The sequence below is a fragment of the Filicampus tigris genome, chromosome 15 (genome assembly GCF_054856515.1).
Source record: "Filicampus tigris isolate MCC_2025a chromosome 15, RoL_Ftig_1.0, whole genome shotgun sequence".
Classification (NCBI taxonomy): Eukaryota; Metazoa; Chordata; class Actinopteri; order Syngnathiformes; family Syngnathidae; genus Filicampus; species Filicampus tigris.
In genome coordinates, this window is record NC_141231.1 from 9,633,316 (window position 1) to 9,654,744 (window position 21,429).

Genomic DNA, 21,429 nt, shown 5'->3' on the forward strand with positions numbered 1-21,429 from the left:
ACACACATCATCAGATCACTGAAATTGTTTTTCATGGAAAACTCAATTTGTATGATGTCACCATTTGTCCTCACATAATGCGATATACAGTGCAGCCGGGCCCTCGGTTTACCATGGTGCTGTCCCGTCATTTTTTTTTTTTGTAACGTATGACCCAGGAATGTTTTTCACGCAAATATTTACTACAATCACGACGTTACTACTGCATACCAGAGTAACTCCACGTCATTCTCAGTCCACTTGTTTAATTCCCCATTTTCTTACTTTTTCCTTTTCCTTTCTCGGAAGTGACTTTCCTCAGACCTTTTTCTGCTAAAATGTCTTTACGTTTAGGTCTTACAGTGCTACATATTGCTATTGCATTTGCTGAAGCAGCAATAGAAGAACAACCGTCCTTATATGGTCAATGTCTCAGTATTTACTTTTTTTTATCAACTGTCCTTTTTTCCATCCTCACTCCCCTCCCCTTTTATCGGTTCATATGATTCCAAGCTCATATTTGTCCTTCTCCTGACCACCCTCCTTCTTTTTCATGTTCTGGCCCAAACATTCTCAATTACAAGCACAAAGAATTCTCATTTCCATCTGCTTCCTCGGCCTCCATCGCTCCATCCCTCCATCTGTCCGTCCGCCTCGCTCCTGTCCAGCTGCACAGTAATCCGGGGAGGCAGCAGGACTTAGCTCTGACAGCAGGGATGAGATGTTGGAATGAAATGACGTCAGTTGTCCGATTGAGCGTGCGTGTCTCGTGCGCAAGTGTGTGCGTGTGCGTGTGTGTGTGTTTCCCACAAATTTCTCATCTGGATTTAATCAGGGGTAAGTGTGGATATATCTGTATGAAAGTGTGTAGAAAGCCAGAGATCGATGGAGAGAGAACATTCATGGGGTTGTTGCGGTCAAAGCTCGGTTGCCAGGGCAACGTCCATGCAGCATCTTCCTGTCGGTGCTTTGAAGGATTAGTTTGACTTGTAGGGAAATGCAGGTATTCGATGTAGTCATCCTTCAGTCATTCGCAGGCCTTCACAAAGAAGAAAGAGCAGGAAGATTTGCAGTGACGCATTTCAGTTTAATAAGACCTGCCGAAAATGTGTGCACTCTAAGATTGGACTGTTTTCCCTCGCTGTCAATTGTTTTCTTGTTGCAATTCGTGGCTATTTAGCATATTTCGAAAGTGTGTCGGTCATTTGGTTCGGCATAACAGGTTTAATGGTTTTGGGATCAGAGACATGACCTATGCCAACTACTGATGCATTACTGATTTGTTGTACGGTAACCAGTTTGTTCATGTGGATTTTAGATGCGTGGTTTTCTATGACCATTATAAAGAGGGCTTTACTCTTCTAAAATAGTTGTCCTTCTGTATTGCTGAAAGCGAAACCTTAGCATTAAATCTCTGTGGTATGCATCCCTAAGAAGTACATGCAAATGTTTTAATTTGGCAGATAAATATAATGGGATGAGGTATTATTAAAAAGTGACTGTTTACTATATCATTTTAAAGTGCAGGAACCCACTTGAAAGTACAGTAGCACCCGCTGTATTGTAAGTACATTGCAATGTTACACATTCTGTAGGCATGATGTGGAGGATTTACGTTCGCTAAGTTTGTCTCCTTCGAGTACCCGTAGCAGAAAGATGGCGCACCCTGTATAAGTATAATCAGAGATTACTTCACCTACCATTATATAAAAAAAAAAAGTACATTGATGTGATAGAACATATATTTTTTAGCATATTTCTGAAATTAATAGCAGGTTTTCAAAATGAATGAACTTAGAAAAATCGAAACATTCTACACACTGTCACTTTAAAAAAAGTTCAACTTTGTAAAATGTAGATCATTTTTCTTTTACTCTATTATTGTAAAATTAAGTGTGTTCCATGTGATATTATTTTATTCTTGTAAAATACCATAAACTTGAATAGTTTTTTCTCATATACAATTTCTCTATTCTCGTAATAAAATATTACCTTTTTTTCCCCAATATTAAAATGTATTTCTCAACATATTACATATTTTTCAGATTTTACTCAAGTCATATATAGCTCATATATTGCTATTGATATATATATATATATATATATATATATATATATATATATATATATATATATATATATATATATATATATATATATGTGTGTGTTTCCCCTTTCTTCTCAGTGTTGCTCTTGATCTATTGTGTAAGATTGAGCCAACAGAATGAATAATATGCAGGGAATTTATTGCATTAATTCCCAATTCAGTAATGGATACGTTCAAGTGCACAAACTGAAATCAATACTGTACGTTCAATTTGATGAGTGTGACTTCCTATTCATTGTTCTTGTCAAAGGCTAAACCCATTTTTTGGTCATCATCATGATTAATGTTTTCTCACATTAAGTAATGTGATTGAGATTTTTGATATTTTCCCTGCCAGATCTCTGCCTCTCCTGGTAAAGGAATGGCCGCCTGTATGGTCGGCATAAGTGCTAACAGATGTGTAGGCGCACATTGTCAAGGCATAAGTAACAAAGACGGACAGGCAGAAGGTCATAGCTGCAGATTAGAAACCTTGTGACCATCTTTATACTCTACATATCTTCTTCTGTATTTGACCCTTGGAATCAAATGATGAACCAACCACATCAAGAAAATCACCTCTCTTTCAGCCTCTTTTTTTTTTTTTTCCCCACACACAAATGCACACCACCAGCAGTGTCATGAGTTGCAACCTCCACAGCTTAAGCAGGCACAGAGTGATGTAAGGCAGAGGTGGAAGAGAAGGAAACAACTGCGTCTGAGGTTAGCCAGATGGAAGGAGAGGGGAATGGGGGTTCGAGGTCAACACACCTTTGCTTCTCTCATCACTGAAGGAAGGAGAGGTGCTCATAAAAATAACCAAATTTATTTTTTTGGAGTCACATTTGTTATTGGTCAGTGTGTGACCAAATGATTCATTGCCGACTAAAATGATGCATACAAAACACAAAAGTATTGCCAAAGCCATTTTGTGTGTGTGTGCGTGTATGTATATGTATATGTACATATATATGTATATGTACGTATATATGTATATGTGTGTGTATATATATATATATATATATATATATATATATATATATATATATATATATATCTCTCTAACACACCACACGATAATAGTTCAGGATAATGGATAATCTTTTCTTTTCTAATCTTTTAAGTGTAATTTTCCTCCACGATCTGCTCGGAAACAGGTTGGGCTGACTGTAAATGTTAAACCTGTTCTATATTTGTGAGAAAAAAAACAACAACTGTGTGTGGTCAACTTCACTGTGAATGTTAAGTGTATCAGAACATAGCCAGTTAAGGAGCGCTCGAAATCTCCCACTGTTGCCTGACAAAAATTGTGGAGCGACTGTTTGTGATGAGTGTTTGCAACTTTTTGGGTGGGATCCGTGTGTGTGTGTGACAGTAATAATAATGATGACATTGCAACTGTTTAGTGAGAACATTGTGTGTATGTGCCCTGTTGTATGTATAGGAGCTCTGGACCACATTGTGGTGTCAACACAAGATGGAAAGTTCCCTATCAACCAGCTGGGCCAAGTCTCCATGAAATCGCCTCAGCTCATTATGGTCAATATGAGCAGCTACCCAGAGGTGAGACCATCACTCACAAACCAACAACACCAACAAACACACGTTATTTTTACTAGTGTGTGTATGCGTGTGCATATTTGTGTGTGATACGCACCGACATGCTGGCTAGGATACTCCCTCGTTCACAGAAGAGAACGTAAGTGATGGGGCTGCACAGTTTTTGGGGATTCAGGGGCGAGCGTGATTCAAAAATAATTGGGGAGTGCCTTGTTTGTTTGTTTGAGGAGATCATACAGAACCTTTTTTTTTCATTCTGGGGCTTTCAGAATGGCCATTGAATATGGTCAGTTTTAAGGCGCTTAAATAGACTGAGTTAAAATAAAAAGCCAGTATACTGTAGGTGCTGAATTAGAATTGGGTACATGCAACGTAAATCAATTCTTCGTTAGGAAGCGTTTTTTTTCTTTCTTTTATTTCTTCTGTAATGATCCAAATTTGGATAAGATATCTTTCGGTTCTCACAAAGCACATATGCCAGCTCTGCACAAAGTTTCTTGGACATTTTTGAAGTAGTTTTCGTGTAATCCTGCAGACTAACAAGCAAAGAAACAAACAAAGTGCAGTTAAAACGGTACCTCTGGTCTTGGTTCGTTCGCACTTGGCGGAGGTAATAATCTGAGGCTTGAAGTGAAGCCAGCGCAGACCTAAATGAAACCCGACCTTAGCGTCTCACGCCAACTTGGTCTCATATGCTAATTGATGGATCACTCGAGGAGCCCTTTGTTCTGGAGTGAAAGATAGCACCATGAACTTGAACTGTGTGTGTGTGTTTGTATGTACCTAGATATGTGTGTGTATGTTGTCACAAGAATAGGAAATGACCTCATCTTGCCCTCAGGTTAGGAAGGAATGGATTATTTTTCTTTCCTTTTTTTTTTATACCCGCCTTTCCTTCTTCAGCCTTACAACACTGTACTAATCACAGATCTGGTTCATCCAGTAGGCTTATAGTGTCCAGACTTTTCCAGACTGGTGGTCTGGAAAGTCAAAGCGCTTTTCTTGTTCTTTCTTTCTTCCTTTTTTTTTTTTTTTTTTTTTTTTTTTAGTACAATTAAGTCATTACACAATCATCCATCCATTTTCCATGCGTTGCCTTTTTTCTTCTTCATTTCTTTTCACTCACAATAGACCTCGTGACTTGTCAGGAAATTGAACAATTAAAGCAACAGCATTTAGTAATGAACCTTTAAATGAGCTCACTGAAATCACGCAGATGGAATAATGACTTAATGCAAGTAGTAATACTTAGACCGTGGCATTTGTTCCAAACAAAATGAAAAACAGTGAAGCGATAAATCCCTTACATGCTTTTTTTTCCCTCTCACTTTTTTCCACAAATGTACTCTTTCTTTTTGTGGAAACTGTCCCCAGCTATTTTCTGCAAAACTCATGCCATCTGTAAAATGCCACAAAATAGCACCAAAGCCCTTTCTAATAGGAAAGTAGTACCCCCTGTACTTGGTTACTAATAATGGTGGGCCAGCCTCGGTTTATCTCATGTTGCAAGTACTTTGCTGTGCCGCTTTTTGGCTCAGTTTTCTTTTTACCAACAGAACATGGTGAAACTGCTTTGTCTACAACATGGCAGCGACAGAGCAGGAAAATGAAATGACTTTACATGTTCCGTTGATCAAACATACAACAGTGTTTTGCAATTATTTACTCAACACGACAAAGTAAGATTTGGTCCCGCGCGCTTGTCTAGTCAAACTGTACAAAAGTCACTTGCAAATAAGTCAGATATTCTATAAAACAGGGGTGATTTGTTTTATCATTTTTGCTTGGCCATGCACACTTAGCTCAAGCTGAGCATCTTAAGACTTGATTGAACCAACTCAGATAAGCTGTTTTGGACCGAATGATCACAGCTTTTGAGTTCGGGGTAAGTCAAGTGAGAACTTGGATGAAGAGCATGTTGAAGCTACTTTTTTGGGGATTCCTGATATTCGTGTCATCGATTTGTGGACCAAAATGTAACGGCCTCAATGAAAAGAAATACAAACAAATGATAAACATTTCTACTTTGCCATTTTCTGCTGAACCAGTGATGGAATATATGTCCAATCAGTTATCAAAGCCCACGAACCGGTGGTTGGGGGCCCACTGATCTATTTCATTGTTCTGGCTGTCATTACACATTGCTGGCATAGATAGGTGAACAAAATTGCATTACTTGTACTAAATAAAGAATGCTTTTCAGACCATTAAATGTCATTTCAGAGAAATTCGGTCATTTCCCTGCGGCCCACCTGATGATCTCAAATGTGCCGCGGCACAGTGATTGCGAATCACTTCATTATGTCAAAAATATGAGAGCCCTGACCTAAACCTCCTCCCACACGCACATACTGTAGATTGAGAGCCAAGGGGATAGGATATCGAGTAGCGGGGGTGCAATTGAATTTGGGGAGCCCGTCAGTTGCAGGCTGCATTTTTAGCCGCAAGTGCCCCCGGCTAGTGGTCCTCTGGTAAGTGTTTCTTTGCAGTGACTCTAACCGCAGACCACACGCACGCTCAAGCGGACACACAACACATGCGCTAGTCTGGCGCGCACGTCGCACACAGAGGTGAGGCCGCCGTGCCCAGAGCTAATAGGCTTATAATGATGCCTATCCATTACCAGGCCTTCCAGATGCCCTTCAATTGTTTTCCAGTCATTTATTAACAAGCAGCAGGCCTGTGTTTGTGCGTAGGTGAGCATCACCGTAGCGGCCGTACACGCAGGCGGACAGCAACTCGCATTCCTTTCCGCTCACTTCTTGGCCTCGGACGAGGGCCGCCTGCGTTTGATGTGAAACTTCAGTGTCATTTCCCCTCGTCCACACTTACATATTAACGAGAACCTGGCTTGAAAAATTCCGGTTTGGTTTTTCGTGCAAAAAAAAAAAAAAAAAAACATGGCCGTCACGAGCGCGGAAGCAGTGATGAATATGATGCTGAGAACACTCAAACATAGGTATGAGCCGAATCTATCACTTGCCGCTCCAAGAGAGCAAGCAGAGGTCTGTGCTCTCTGGGCGATTTCAGCAAAGGAAAAGAAACAAGAGCTGAATGAATTAATTCAATGCACACAAATAAGTTCCTTTAATCTCGTTGCCATTTCTTTCCCCCTGTGGAGAACACAAGAAGGAGCTGTCTAGAAAGGAGAGAAGGGAGGGTTTAAAAAAAAAAAAAAAAAAAGAATATGCTCATTTTTATGCAATTTTAAATTCTTTGGAATGTTCAGCATGGGGAATTCTCATGCAGCTAAATTGTTTTGAAGTGATTTTCCTTTCTTCTGTATGCAAAGTGCAACATCTGTTAAGATGTTTACAATCTCTCAGCAATGCCCGTTTGTGTCCAAATGATCATTGTCAAGATTGCGCTCAACTCTTGTTTTCCTTTCTTTTCTTTTCTTCTTTTTTTGTTTTCTTTTTCGGACTACCTACCTCCTAATGTCATGCAGATTTTAAGGCTATCTGATGTCCAATCAGACTGACGTTGAGGCCATTCCTGAAAGAAGGATCTCGCTCTGCAGTTTAGATCACAACGCTAATCAGTCGACTAGCTCAGCTTCTAGTAACTGCATACGCAGGTGCATTAATTGCTGTTGGCAATAATGCAACCGCAACAGGTAGAAAAAGAAGGAGCGACGAGAGCCTGTGGTGATTTCATTCAGAATGATTCCACGCATGGATCATGTGACATGATTTGGAGTGCAAAGAGAACACTGTAGCAGGCTAATTGTGTCGTTTTGAAAAATGATGGCCGCACTGGAGGGAAAAAAAAGATGAATAGTCTAGGAGAATAGTCATACAAATACAAGAATAAAGTCATAAGTATGAGACCAAAGTAAAACCATTCTCAGGAAAAATGTGATCAGAATAAAGTCTACATTTACGAGACAAAAGTTACAAACATTCAAGAATTTTAAAAAGAAATCATGATTTAATGGGGATATTCTCAATAATTGCAACTTAATAGAAAAAATGTATATATTTTACTTTTTTTTAATATGATTTTACAAAAAAATAGGAGAGTGAAGTTGTATTAGAAAGTTGCACATTTACAGGCAAAGGTCAACAATTTAGAAGAATTGTTGCCATTTGTGAGAATAAACAATAATTTTAGTCAGATATAGTCGTATTGCATTTTCTTTATGTTATACAAATATTTTATTAGAATGAAGTTGTAATATTACCCCAAAAAGTGTGAAAAAGTCTCAGTTTATGGAACCAGTGTTCTAAAATTAAAAAGACAATATACTGTATTTTATGAGAACGAAGTTGTTTTACTATTGTTGTTGTTATAAATGGGGGTGGGGGGAAGTTCTTCATTTTATAAATACCGGTACATGAAATCACAATTTTAGGAGAATAATCTTATAGTCCATGTTTTTAATGCAAGTATTTTACAAGATTAAATTCACTCCTCCAAATTTCTTGAGAATGAAGTCATAATGCATTGAAAAAAACGTAACTTAAAATTTTTGTACTAACATCGTAGTCGTAGTTATCCGAGAAAGATGTCCTAAATATCCAAGAATGAAGTGGTGGTTATTTCAGTCATACGAGACGTATGCCTGTTTTAGGATGAGGGCTGTTAAAATGTTGTCAGGTTGCACTTGAGTTGTTGTTTGATCGACCATCAACTATATGAGCAATTTAAGTTACTGGATCATTTATTCTCAAATCTTTACGTCGTAATGACTATCTAGGATGACTTTTTTCTCCTAATTTTACGTTGTTGTTTTTTTTGTTTTTTTGTTTTTTGAGTGTGGTCCTAGCACTCATTTGTGTGATTGAGTGTGTGCGCGTGTGTGTGTGTTTCAAGCAGACTCTCTTGTAGGGTCACTGTGGGTCAGCGCCCTGCCCTGCAACCTCTCAGTCCTGTCCCACAGGACTTGGCGCTGACAGTGGCCCAAGGCACTTCCACAGTGTACGGGCAGCCACGCAAGCGCGCAGGAACACACGCGCGCGCACACACACACACACACACACACAGAATACAGAACACCTTAATGACTGCCAGCTGGAGAAAGACCACTACCTGCAATCGCACTGCAACTTTGATATTTTTTTTTTCACCCCACTTTTCTTGTGCATGTTCTTGGGTATGTGTGTGTGTGTGTGTCTGTTGGTGTGTGCGTGGCCTCAGGCTACTGCGGCAGCTGCCCGTGCCCTGAGAGAGAGTAGCATGAACCTCAACCCTGAGGTGGACGGGACAATCATCAAGGTGCCTGTTCCTAAGTGAGTCTCTTCCACAGACTTTCCCTGTCGTTTGACTGTTTTTTTTCTGCCATCCGTCTTCTCTTCCCCCAGGCAAAACGTCGATGTGAAAATATCGACTGTGATTCTTTTACAAGAAAGTCAGTGTTAATCAGTGTCGCGATGTCATCTTTTGTCACATCAGATAAGGAGACGATCATATTTTGTGTAACAGACTGCCAAAAATAATTTGTAAACATGTTTTATTTTTACAATTTGTTGACTATTTTGGAGGTTTGTTTTAATCTTCTGACACATTATTCTATGAGTAACCATTAGGTGTTGGTTATAGTTTTGATGTTTGAATAGTGAGGCCCAACAGGTAACCTTTGCTCTGGGCTCTGACAAGAACGAATCAGTAGATGGCAATTAATTGTCTTTATTAAAAGCAAAAGGCAAGGATCTCTGTCCTGCTAGCGGCCCGTTACCTCCTGGTGTGTGAACATAAAGTGGGTCAGGGGAAATATTTTCGATGGCTTACAGTCTAGCAAAATATTCCAAAACAAAGGAAAAATATGAATAGCTTTCTAATGTTAAGGATTATTTTACATTTAAGTCGTAACATTGCAAGAGTGAAATCAAAATATTACAAGAAAGACAAATGCTATTTTCCAAAATCATATATTCTCCATTTTGCCCGAAAAATGAATTCACTAACGACACTAAGTCATTATGAGTAGGGGCTGAACATATAAGGCGACTAGTCTGCGTGCCAACTTTACCATTCCGCATCAATGTTTGTGTTTTTGGCATCGTATCGTCCAATTGGCCAATTTACAGAGGATGTTCGACTCGCCTGTATTGTCAGACGTATTTGTAATCAATTCATTGTCTTTTTTACGTTCTACCGGTCGGTCGTGCAAAAAACGGTTGAGAACTGCTCTACTGTGCTAAAAAATAGCAATGACATCGATTAATAGAGGAAAAATTATAATAGCGATAATAAATTCCTGAGAATGAAGTTGCAATATTGTCAGAGTGAAGGGGACATGAGAATAGAAAAGAATAATTTTTCAAGCGTGTTGTAATTTCTTTAAAAAGCAGTAGATTTATATAAAAAGACCTAATATTTCAAGAGCAAATATTTCACTAATGGTGTGAATTTGTCATTATTGTACAAGTGAAATATAAATAATTGTGAGGGGGAAAAAAAACTCTTGTAATTTTGCAATAATACGTTTTATGATGGCCAGACTAGAGCCTCCAAAATTATATTTCATTAACTGTCGGTGCAAAAACTAACGTAGTTCTGTCATGTGCGCCAAGTCCATTAATTTGAGTTTTTCCACCCAGTCCTTCGCTGTCTGTATTGTTCACATTTGCATACAAGATGTAAAGCAAGGCCGTTTGTTTATGTGCATGCATGTTTCCTGGCGGATGCAGCAGCAGCGGCAGCAGGTGTTAGTCTGATGGAGTAGGGACACACGCATCGGACCGCTCTCCCAAAACGCAGCCACCCACCCCCTCCAATCAGCCTCGGCACGCTCCCGAGCCTCCATTTGCATTTGCAAAGAGAAGAAGAAGGCGCCCGTTGATTCGCAGTGGAATCAGCAATTAGAGCGTATTGTTTGCAGTAAATAGATGCTACTCATGGATTGTTTGCAAAATAGTCCATGAGGCTAGAAAACGGCAATTAAGGACAAAGAAGCAGAATGACACGGCGAGTCAAATTTTGCGAATGATTAAAACAAGCGAGGTGATTACAAAAGTTGCCGGGTTGATGAATGTTTCAGTTCTGGAGTGAAACCTTAGGGAGTGATTGTTTGGAAAAGAGGTGCGACAAACTTTTCACAAACAACAGCCTCATTTTAGCACTTTGTTCTGCGCTTGTTTTGAACGTATAATGAAAGGTGAGTTGGGTCATATCCACATAATAACGTTTTAAGGGATACAACTTGAAGAGCGCTCATTAAGAGCGTAGACCTCCATTAAGGTGAAACTGATTATTCATAAAAGTGAATACAATTAACGTACGTTTGTTCCTTCAGGTACTTCGGGGCGATTCAGTTGACTTACTGTTTTTCATCGGATTGTTGTATATTAATGACCTAGAAGTGATTTTCATACAAATATTTAATGTAGTTTTGACTTCACTACTAATACTTAAAGAGGGAAGTCCATCCAAACATTTTTTTTCCCAAGAATATGTTCTATGTGGGCCCACTAGTTGAAACAAGGCATTTGGATTAATATTGCGTTTGTGGAATATGAATTAAGCAGCAAAATCCACCCGGCTGACCCGTTTTCTGAAGCTGAGCCATGATTGGTCGTTAGTTGAGCCCTGAGCAACTGTGATGTCATTTTCAGTCGACAGAAGAGACAAAATGGCCGCCCACTCAGATGGCTAAAAACGGGTGGAGATTTTGCTGCTTAACTAATTTTCCACAAACACAATACTAATCAGAATGCCTTGTCTCAACTAGTGGGTCTGCAAGTTTGGGTTGACTTACACTTTAATTAAAATTGAAAGTATTTGGGTTTTTAAAGCCCATCCAAATGCGTGCAAAAACACAAATTTGCTCATATTTGGGTTTTTAAAATCCAGAATAAGACCCCTGTGGTACCCCTTTTCTAAATCAAATATTGTATCATGTAAGCAAAATCGGGTCACCGCCTTCAAACGAGGCATTGATTTGTGTTCTGGGAATACTCTTATCTGCAAGAAATCTTGGTCTTTGTCCTACAGGAAGTACTTTTATGCTCATCGTAGAGAGCTTAACTTGAATGCATTGATTTCTCCGTGACATTTTCACATAACTTTCTCTTGACAGCGAAAATGGACACACTGTGTATATATAGACACGTATACTTTATTCTTGCCCATGTCCTTTTTCTGTAGCAAGCTTTGTCTTCCTTGATTTGACACCTTGGTCTTTTTACGAATTAAAAAAAAAAAGTGATACGGTAGATAAAAATGCATTAGGAGCCTCAGCGCTTCATACTGGCTCGCACAGTTCACATTGCAAAGTATGCTAAATCGCTAAATTTTACTCTGGGACAAGATTAGTCTAAAATCATTTTATGGTCGGGAAAAGCCTGTTTAATATCACCATCACATGTCAGCAAAATCTGACCAGAAAGTAGACTGTGGCCTTTAAATGTGCACCCTTCACTTGTGTGCCAGGCATTAAACTCTGCTGTTTTGCTCACATTGGGTTTTATTTTTTCGGTCTACTCCCTCGCAGAGTGACACGTGAGCACAGAGAGAACCTCGCCAAGACGGCCAAGCAGTTCAGCAACAAGGCCAAAGACTCTCTGAGGAGAGTGCGCTCAAACGCTGTGGCGCAAGTGAAAAAGGCAAAGGAGGGACACTCCGAGGACACCATCCGACTCGTAGAGAAACAGGTACGAGGGAGGAAGAACGAAAGAGGCTCTCTCGTCACGAGCCCGACTCAAAACTGTCGCGCCTCTGTCTTCCGCAGATTCAGCAGATGGCCGACAGCATCGCAGCAGACATCGACAAACAGCTCGCAGCCAAGACCAAAGAGCTGCTCGGTTGAATGTGAGGAGACACACACACGCAGCTATTAGATTCAATACTTCATCATTTTGTCACGGCCGCACCCATAGGCGGACATGTTTAATACGCAGTGTGTTGATATTCGACAGCAGCGCGGACACGGTGGGAATAGGTGTTGGACGTTTATGCCGGTTTGTTCACCCAAACTGAAGATAGATGAAAAGTGTCATTCTGGACTTTTTCTTACATGACCGTGGGATAAATGGATGCTGTTTTGGAATGAAAATGAAATGGAAATGGGTCTCAAACAACATAGGTATCGTTTATATGTGAACACTTCAAATGTTAGTTTGGGTAAACATGCCCAATAATGATGGACTACTGCGTCATAGCTTCTGTCATGCCCAAGATAATAAGCTTTCATTAAAAACACACCATAAATCATTGTCTTTAATACTGTGGCTTATGTCGCTCCATATTTCCAAATTGCTTACAATGGCAATCATTTACTAATAAATGCGTGAATGGAGCATACATCCCTATCGGATTGACCACGCGTACAAGCATACATACCGTCCTTTTTTTTTTTTTGCACTTGTGAGTATATTGGTGAATAAGAATTCATCCTAATAGAAAGTGCGTGCCCATATTTTCCCCCCAAAAGAGTGTCCGTTTGATGCATGTCAACCAATGTGCAGAGGTTTAGAGAGAGGGGAGAGGGGAAAAAAAAAAAAACACTTCCAACAGATGGCCCGAAAAACGTTCATGCCTTTCTCAATCTTCATCCTATTTTCAAAAGGTTTGTATCACCAGAAAGCTTGCTGAAACACAGAACCTGACAGCATTTATTAAAATGAACGAGCCCTTCAATAAACAAACACCGTACGAATTATTGGAATAGATAGTCGGGAATAAATATAACGCAGCAGAGGCATTTGTCGTGGATGAAATTATGTGGGTTGGCGTTACATCACAAGGCAGCCAGCGGCGATGTGGGCACGATCTTTTGGATGGTCGTCCGTCATCTGTAAATATCAGGAAATGCTCTTTTGTAGCATGTAGTTGATGGATATGAAAACTTTGAAGCCTTGGGTTAACCAAGACATGCGTCGAGTGGCACATAGCGGCGGATTTATTCAATATTCCAACATTGTCAGTTGTTCACGTAAATCTGGGTTAATGGGGGATCATTTTGACAGTGTTGCGTGTTTACCAGGTTGTTGTGTAATAACACCCAAAGAGGTTTTGGCCTCTGTTGCCACATCACTGGCAAAGATGCAAAGAAAAATCATCTACTTTTGCTGTCTTCAAATAAATACAGCACTGGGAGCAAATGGCTTTTTAATGGGATTTGTGGGCTTCCTCCTCATCAAACCTCTTGCCACAAGGGCTGTCTGTTTATGTAAAACAAGCGCACCCGTCTGGATGTCAACTGGCTTGTTTTGTTTTGTTTTTTTTGCCCCGGTGGCAAAAGCAGACAACATCATCAACGAGTTGCTAAACATTTGCTTCACATTCAAGATTGAAAATGCGTATGCATGTCTACCATTGACCACACGTCTTCTCTCCTTTAAATGATTATTGATGGACTCTATTAAAGCCAAGCCGCTTTGTAGCGTGTGTTTGTGTGTGCGTGATCGCTCTTATTTTCTTTTTCTCCACTTTCAGTTTGAAGTCGAACCCCCCCTTCCTTCGCCTCCATTAGTTTGAGTGATAATGGACTTTTCCTGTGTGCACGGATCTGACTGTCGGCACCACAATGGACCATTAGGGTGGGTGGGGGAGGGGGATTCTTAGTAGTGTCTTTGTTTCGAAATAGCTGCACTTAAAAAAAAAAAGGATGGGACTCCTATAGTAGTCCGATTGTATGAATGGGAGCGAAACCATTAGCATAGACTCCCACTTTCCTCTTCCTGTGGTTTTGTCTTTATTTTTATTTGCTTTGGGTGCAGTCCAGCGGCCTCACAAACACACATGATTGATTTCATGCTATCAAGCTTTCCCTTCGATAAAAATAGGGTGTTACAATGAAGTAGGCCTGCGTCCTTCAGTGCGGTTTCGCTTTAATGGGCTAAACAGAGCAGAGTCATTGCATAAACAAGAGTTTAGCGAAGGAGCGTCTGTGCAGGGGACGCGGGCGGCCTCGCGTGGAAATGGCAGCTTTCTCCGGGCCATTCCGTGTCCAGATGTCAGCAATTTTGGGGGCATTGTGTACCTTGGCCTGCAACAGAGGCTTCATGATCGATGAAGGGCTGAAAATCTCCAAGTCTCTGGCGCAACAAACGCAGGCCAAGCGTGAGGAAATTGCTTTCAGCTGATAGCTTCATTTCGCTTGACATTTATCAAGTGGAAGACGGGTTCTTTTTTGCGGGGGGGGGGGTTGAATGTTTACAGCATAAAACGGCACACGGCGTTCTCGGCTTGTGTGTGCGTGCGCGCCTTCCATCTTTATAGAAGTTGCGTCGTGTCCTTTGGCCCTTCCGCAGGAAAATATACAAATCTAAATTAGTTCAGTAAACTTTTGGGGGATTTGATAGTAGGGCCTTTTATTTGCTTTTGGTGCACAGAAGGAAAGATAACCACACATGTGCTGTGATAAATGTGACATGCAAACCATGGACGGAAAAGTTTGCAAATCACTGTATACACAACTGGCCACTTCAATAGGTACACCTGCTCAATCTGACAAGCAACTACCAGATCTGATTTGTATGAGAAGTCTGCGTTTTGAAAGAAAATAATGCTCAATGTAGACATTTTTCCCCACAACAAATAATGGAAAGTGGGTCAACTGTCTATTAGAGAGTCGTTCTGAATTTGGACAAATAGTGATGTCACAATTGGCAAATTTACATAATGTGTGTCTCCGCCAATGACATGGCCAGCGAGGCTTGATGAAATTCCAGAGTCACTTTCAAGCAATAACCCCTGCTATCACATCAAAGCCAAAAGGTAAGCAGAGCTGCATTCAGTTTTGTTGGATGCTTAGGTTAGCATTAGCTTCTGATAAACGGCGCATACAGAATACAAGATGAAGTCGATTTGGTGGCAGTTGGAGGATGTTTGTGTTTGGTATCCATGTCACATATACACAGTGGCTTAGTTTACATGGACAAAATTTCTTTAATCCGATTGGTTTGGATTAAAATGATGATCAGATGCACTGTTTTCAGGAACACTAAAATATTGGTCCGATTAGGACTTGCGTGTTGATGCAAGTGTTTTCATGCGCGCCGATTATCAATCAACATAAACCACCCCTCTCGTACCGAATAAAAATATTTTGTAGATAGGGATGCCACCATATCGGCAATAATGTGATCTTAAATTTAGCACGATATCGTCGTCGTCATGTCACGATATTAATAGCAGCAAATCTGTTTAAAAGCTGTTTTCCATTTGTGCAGTTCCAGCGCCCTCTGGATGTTAGTTTATTATTGCAGTTTAATTTGATTCATGTTTTGTTTAGATACATTTACATGCCACTGCTCATGTTTATTTTATTTGTACAGTATTCGTGTTCAACAGAAACCATACATACACCCACACAACCAAAACAGAAATTAAACAGACTATTGCTCATATGAAAAAAAACTATGTTCCAACCAATAAAAGGTCCCATAAATCAGCCATATCAGCAAATATTTTTCAAAATCTCCGTCGGCCCGCTTCAGCCAAACACAGCGTTGTGAACTACATACACCATGCTACTTTGCACTGCTGAGCTGAGCCAATAGGAGCGCATGACTGGCCAAGCCTATTTCTTTGTGAATGCTGTACAAAAATATGTATTCCGATGTTTTTTTTCTTTCTTTACATGAGCTTTTTTTTTTTTTTTTTTTAAACAATGTCGTGAGCTTTTACATATAGCCAACCTATCGTGATAATTATCGTATCGTGACATTTGGATATCGTGACATCCCTAGTAGACACTGTATAAGATATGTATCGGGTTAAAATGCTAGTAGGGACATATTAAAGGGCAATTTTCACTCGTGTTGTTGCCACGACAGCTTCTCATCATCCTCTTCTCCGTACTTCTGTATGCTGATTTCTGTATTACTTATCTGAGAGTAGCATAACGCTAGCGTGTAACAAGCCACACACACGCGCGTCCCTTTTCTCTCCCCTCATCACCTCTGGAGTGCAAAAGAGTGTATGAAGCTACCGCGACGATGTCATCGAGGCTCCAATCAGCGCATGAATATGAAATAAAACTCTCCAAGGGGACACACATTATGCGTAAAATGGCTGCTTATGCAAATTAAATTGAAAAGAATCTGATGTTCATAAGAGCATCTCTGACCTTTTCAGTCAGCTCACATGGGCCTATTAATATTTATGTACGTAATTGGATGAGCTCGGGTGGTGTGAGGCCTCGTTCTGGTGCGGTTAGGAACATGGAGGCCCCCACCAACCACCTCACGCTCCAGGTGGACACGCTTACTTTCTGCGCCTGACTGAGATTCTTTTTAAGGAGGAAGTTGGATATCCTAATAATCAGGTACACTAATAGCGGGCGGCAAGAGTGCTTCCTTCCGCCGCGCACGGCACGTCAGTCATTCCCAGAATTGCTCCTGTCTGTCTGGTCTGTGAGCCATTTGGATGGAGCGGAACGTGCGTCCACTCAGTAACCACCCCTTGACGTTTAGTGGGGACCACACGGCTCTCCCTCCTTTTTTGGGGGAGGGTGGAGACCCCCCCCCCCCCCCCCCCCCCACACACACACACACACACCAACTGATGTGCTTCCACACACCTCCCGTCTCTCCGATGTGAACAAAGTCTTCCTCAGTCTAAAGTGGCCCAATCTCAAATGATTAGCGGCATGGGAGGAATTACATATTTAGCTTTACGTCCGTCACCATTTCCTCCCCGCTGCCTGATCTAAAGTGATCGGTGAGAGTTGCCCTCCATGTTGCTATCTCAGTGAGGCTAAAAAGACCCCCCCCCCCCCTGCATGCCCCCCCCCCCACCCTACAGGAGGCGAGTGTAATCAAGGGTCTCCATCAGTGTAGAAGATGAGTGGTGCATGGTGGACACTGATGACAATATACCCAATGGCAATTATACTTTTCATGTCTGAACCTTTTTCTGATCAGGAGCCATTTCTGTTTGTATAAAGACCCCTCCACGAGGCTCATACTAAATTTGTGAAAAAATGATGACGCTATGGTCAACTGTATTTCTGCCATTGTATTTTGCCCCTGAACACTTGCAGCAATTCTTCCTTTATTTCTCTTCAAAACTAGTTAGCCAGCATCAAGTTTGTAATAATCAACCTGCAGGGGCAGTTTTTTTATTATGATTGGATGATTATTAGAGTTACCACAGAGAATGTGACAGAAAGTGAAAGTGCCTCAGCCTCCAACCACACATCCAGTGCAGCTCAGCTTCTGGCTAGCAGACGTCATGGTTAAAGATTGTTTTTGGCAAATTTGTTCAGTCATTTTAAATACCATCACGTGAATGTGAACATTAGTTGCAACATGAAAAAAGAAGTACAAACTCAACTTTAAGATGAATTCAAAAATAATAATTTTTGCATTTTCTTTCTTTACTGTCCTGAATGTCAACCACACTGTGACCTTAAAAGGTACAGGCAAGGTACAACGTACATATCAAACTGCGATTTTTGGATTAATCTTATAGCTCTAGCGATTTATTTGGCTTCACCATTATGACTGTCCCCCAGATGGAAATCTATGATGTAGTCTGATGAAAACAAGTCTGGTATATTATGATATATTCTGACCATTTGTTGGCGAAATGTTTTGGCATAGGTTGCATGGCGACCAGTGGTAAGCACATTAAAAGTTCAAACCGTCAATATAATAACTGTGATCCCTAAACATTTAGTCATTTCAAATTCATTTTGCAAGATTACCCTTAAAAATAAATTACTTACAGATTCCGCCAGTCTGCAGAGGAAAAACATACATGTGGCGAATACTCTCCGCACACAACCTGGGATAAATCTAGATCTTGCCCAAGTCAACATTCATCACTTCCTTGACACCAATGACTATTTTTATATTAGTCCGGGATTTGGCACTGTCTTGTGGCATTTTAAGGAGAGAAAATATGAATAGGTTCGTTTTTCAGTGAATTGCTGGGGATCCGGAATAGCCATTGGTTTGATGTACAGTTAATAAAAAGTGCTTAATGCTCACAAGTTAAACCTAGAGCAGATTATTGAAATTAGTTGTTATGGGGACAAGAAATTGGATGTTGACTGAATATATCATAATTTATCAATGCCCGATGGAATTAATTGTGCAGGCCAAGACATGTTTCCAGACCTCTTTTTTGGGGGTTGTTTTCTACAATGTGATTATCATATTGAACCTGTCATTCGGAAAAAGGTACCTCCTCATTCCGCCAGTACATAACAACGATGCAATTTTTTTTTTTTTTCTTATCCAATCCCACGAATAATCCTTTCCACAATGTGTCATATGTCCCTCAGTCAAGCCCCCTCAACTATTCAAACCTGTTGCAGTTCATCCTCTATACCATCAGCTCCGGCTCATAAATAAAGCAGATGAACACCACCAAAGCTATTGGACAGGAAGCCTGTTAATCTGCAATCCAATCCAACCCGAGTCAAGAGTGAAACCCGGCTCAGCTTGACTGAGCGAGACCTACGAGGAAGGAAGTGGAGAACTCAGGAAGCGACGTTCAGAGCTTTCACCAGTCATATCCATCACAAGGGCTGGTGATGGAGGCATGATTGTGTGTGTGTGTGTGCGCGTGCGCGTGTGTCGTATCCATCACACGGCCAGGAGAGCAGAGTCATTAGAGGGGCTGGGCCGCATTTTAACTAAACATCTTTTTCCATAAAATAAATGCTTCCAGGTTACCGCGGGTCCCGGAGAAGCCAGGTCGCCCAGCGTTTGCTGCCATTCATCTGATCCCAATTACCAGGCACCGCCAGGTCACAGCCTGCGTGGATGCACACTGGAGAAGACAAGCAAGCAAGTGTGCCTTTCTCTTTTGCTTCCAATTGACACATCGCCACCCTGGCGTGAACCTTACACCCCTTACGTTTCTATGACTGCAGCTAGTATTGGGGCACACACGTTCCCCTTAGAGCGGTTCTCAAACAGAGGGACCCCCGGGGCTAATAATTGGGGTTTGCCTGAAATGTCTAAACACACCCGTGTCCACCACATCCATGTACTGCAAAGATTGCGTGAAATAGCTAACCTAGCGCTAGTAGGGTGAAAGGCAGACTACACCCTGAACTGGTCGCCAGCCGGTCGCAGGGCACAAGCATTGTTTTTAATCTGGATTCAAAAGTATGGACGCTTTATTGCTATGTTGTGAATCTTATTCATTCATGTGTTCACTTTGATGATAAACGATACCAGCTAAACTGGGGCAGGGGGCGTATTGTACAAAGTACACATTCAGAGAAAAAAACGATTTAAATGTGATTTTGGGAGGGGCGTATTGCAGTACTTGGAGAATTGCCTTATAACCAGCGCATTGGGTTGAGGATTTGACTCTGTACGTTGGGCTACGATTTTGAGCCAACAAAGAGTCAAAACAACCTATACTGAGGAGTTAAGGTTGAAAGTATACGTTAACTGTGGTTCAAAAACTCCAAATTTATTAGCAACATTTTCTAAGAAGAGCAAGGCGTACCAAGTTCCCATATGGCACATATTAGGTAGGCAACAGGAAATGTTACTCACTAGTGCGCTCTAGTAACTATAGTTTACTCTGCTGTAAACAAACAGTGCAGTTCAGCATTTAGCTAGCAGGCGTCATAGCTAGCTATGTGCTTTTGGTGGTATAGTCATACTCATTTGAAATACTGTTGAAAAATACAACATGCTGCACATGTATTTTCCGAAGCTATTTTAACCCCCTAAATGCTTTATTGTTCTTAATTTACATCAAAGTGGGTTGTGATTTTGCATCAACAAGATGTTTGTCCCAGGGTGACAACCACTCACTCACCCTTACTGATTTGAACTCCGATCCCTGTGACCAAAGTCAGCAATGTTGCCCATTAATTCATTTAGCTGACAACCAACCGGCACCCCCCGCCCCCCAAAAATCAGATCTTCAACTCAATCTGGTGGGTTAAAATCACCCAACCTTGGGTAAAAGTAACCCAATCTGCTCAAAATCCACAGATGCCCAGTTAGTGGGTTAGGAAAAAAGGATTTTTTGTGTGTATGTAAAAAGTTAATTATACCATCGCTTTTGCTGTACTCCATCAACATTTTAGAGTGGAATCGATTAATTGACGAATATTTTTAATGTAAAAAGGTTAAAGCAAAATCCCTGCTTCGAAGCTTTGCAGTGATCCTTAATGTTACTACAGATGAATGCACCAATCCGTGTAGGAATAATTTGGTTCGATAATATGTTGCATTTGAATTAAGACTATTACAATAATGATTGCTTTACTTAGAAGAAATTTTCTGTGCATCAAAAGCAACCCCGAAATTGCCTGTGTTAATAATAATAAATCCTTCCAGGGTGGCGGTCCACCAAATTACTAAATCTGCTCCTGCCAATGAGGAAGCAACCTGAAGCTGACTTACTTTCCCATTCACAATTGCATCACTCAGGAATAAAGCAAGCCCATGTAAGTGAGAAAGTCATCATGGTGTGAACTTTAACCCTGGACCATCAACCTGCATACTTACTGGTCTGACATAAACTAATGCTTTTACCATCGCGTGATGCGTTATTGTTTTCAAAGCATTCAAATGGCACACTTGACTTTCGTACACAATTTGAATGCAGTCAGTTGGTCAGTCAAGTGGTGATAAATGTGTGAAGGAAACACCAACGTGCAAGCACGCTGTTCTGTATATATATATATATATATATATATATATATATATATATATATATATATATATATATATATATATATATATATATATATATATATATATATATATATATATATATATATGTATATGTACTGTATAAGCGTGTGCATTCCTTTTGGTGTATACGCCGTGTGCATTTACAACTCGACATAATCATAGGATAATTGCTTCCTCATGCTTCCTTCTTCCCCCCGCGAATATTAATTACCAGAAGATGAAACCAACCCCTTTGGTCTG

At 40.6% G+C, this 21,429-nt stretch overlaps 1 protein-coding gene across 4 annotated transcripts in view; it reads left to right on the plus strand.

Moving 5' to 3' along the window:
- The window catches only part of mrrf (mitochondrial ribosome recycling factor), a 24,265-nt gene extending 3,171 nt beyond the window's left edge, over positions 1–21,094 (plus strand). For 2 of the 4 annotated variants that reach the window (XM_086053449.1, XM_086053446.1), the window contains 4 exons: positions 3,510–3,628; positions 8,765–8,856; positions 12,060–12,219; positions 12,297–12,779. In XM_086053449.1, the coding sequence (XP_085909575.1) occupies positions 3,510–3,628; positions 8,765–8,856; positions 12,060–12,219; positions 12,297–12,374 (449 nt within the window). In that variant the 3' untranslated portion in view covers positions 12,375–12,779. Of the gene's footprint in view, positions 1–3,509; positions 3,629–8,764; positions 8,857–12,059; positions 12,220–12,296; positions 12,780–19,192 lie in introns of those variants that run through there. The other 2 variants (XM_086053448.1, XM_086053447.1) reach the window with 2 other exon arrangements.
- Positions 21,095–21,429: the final 335 nt, after the last annotated feature.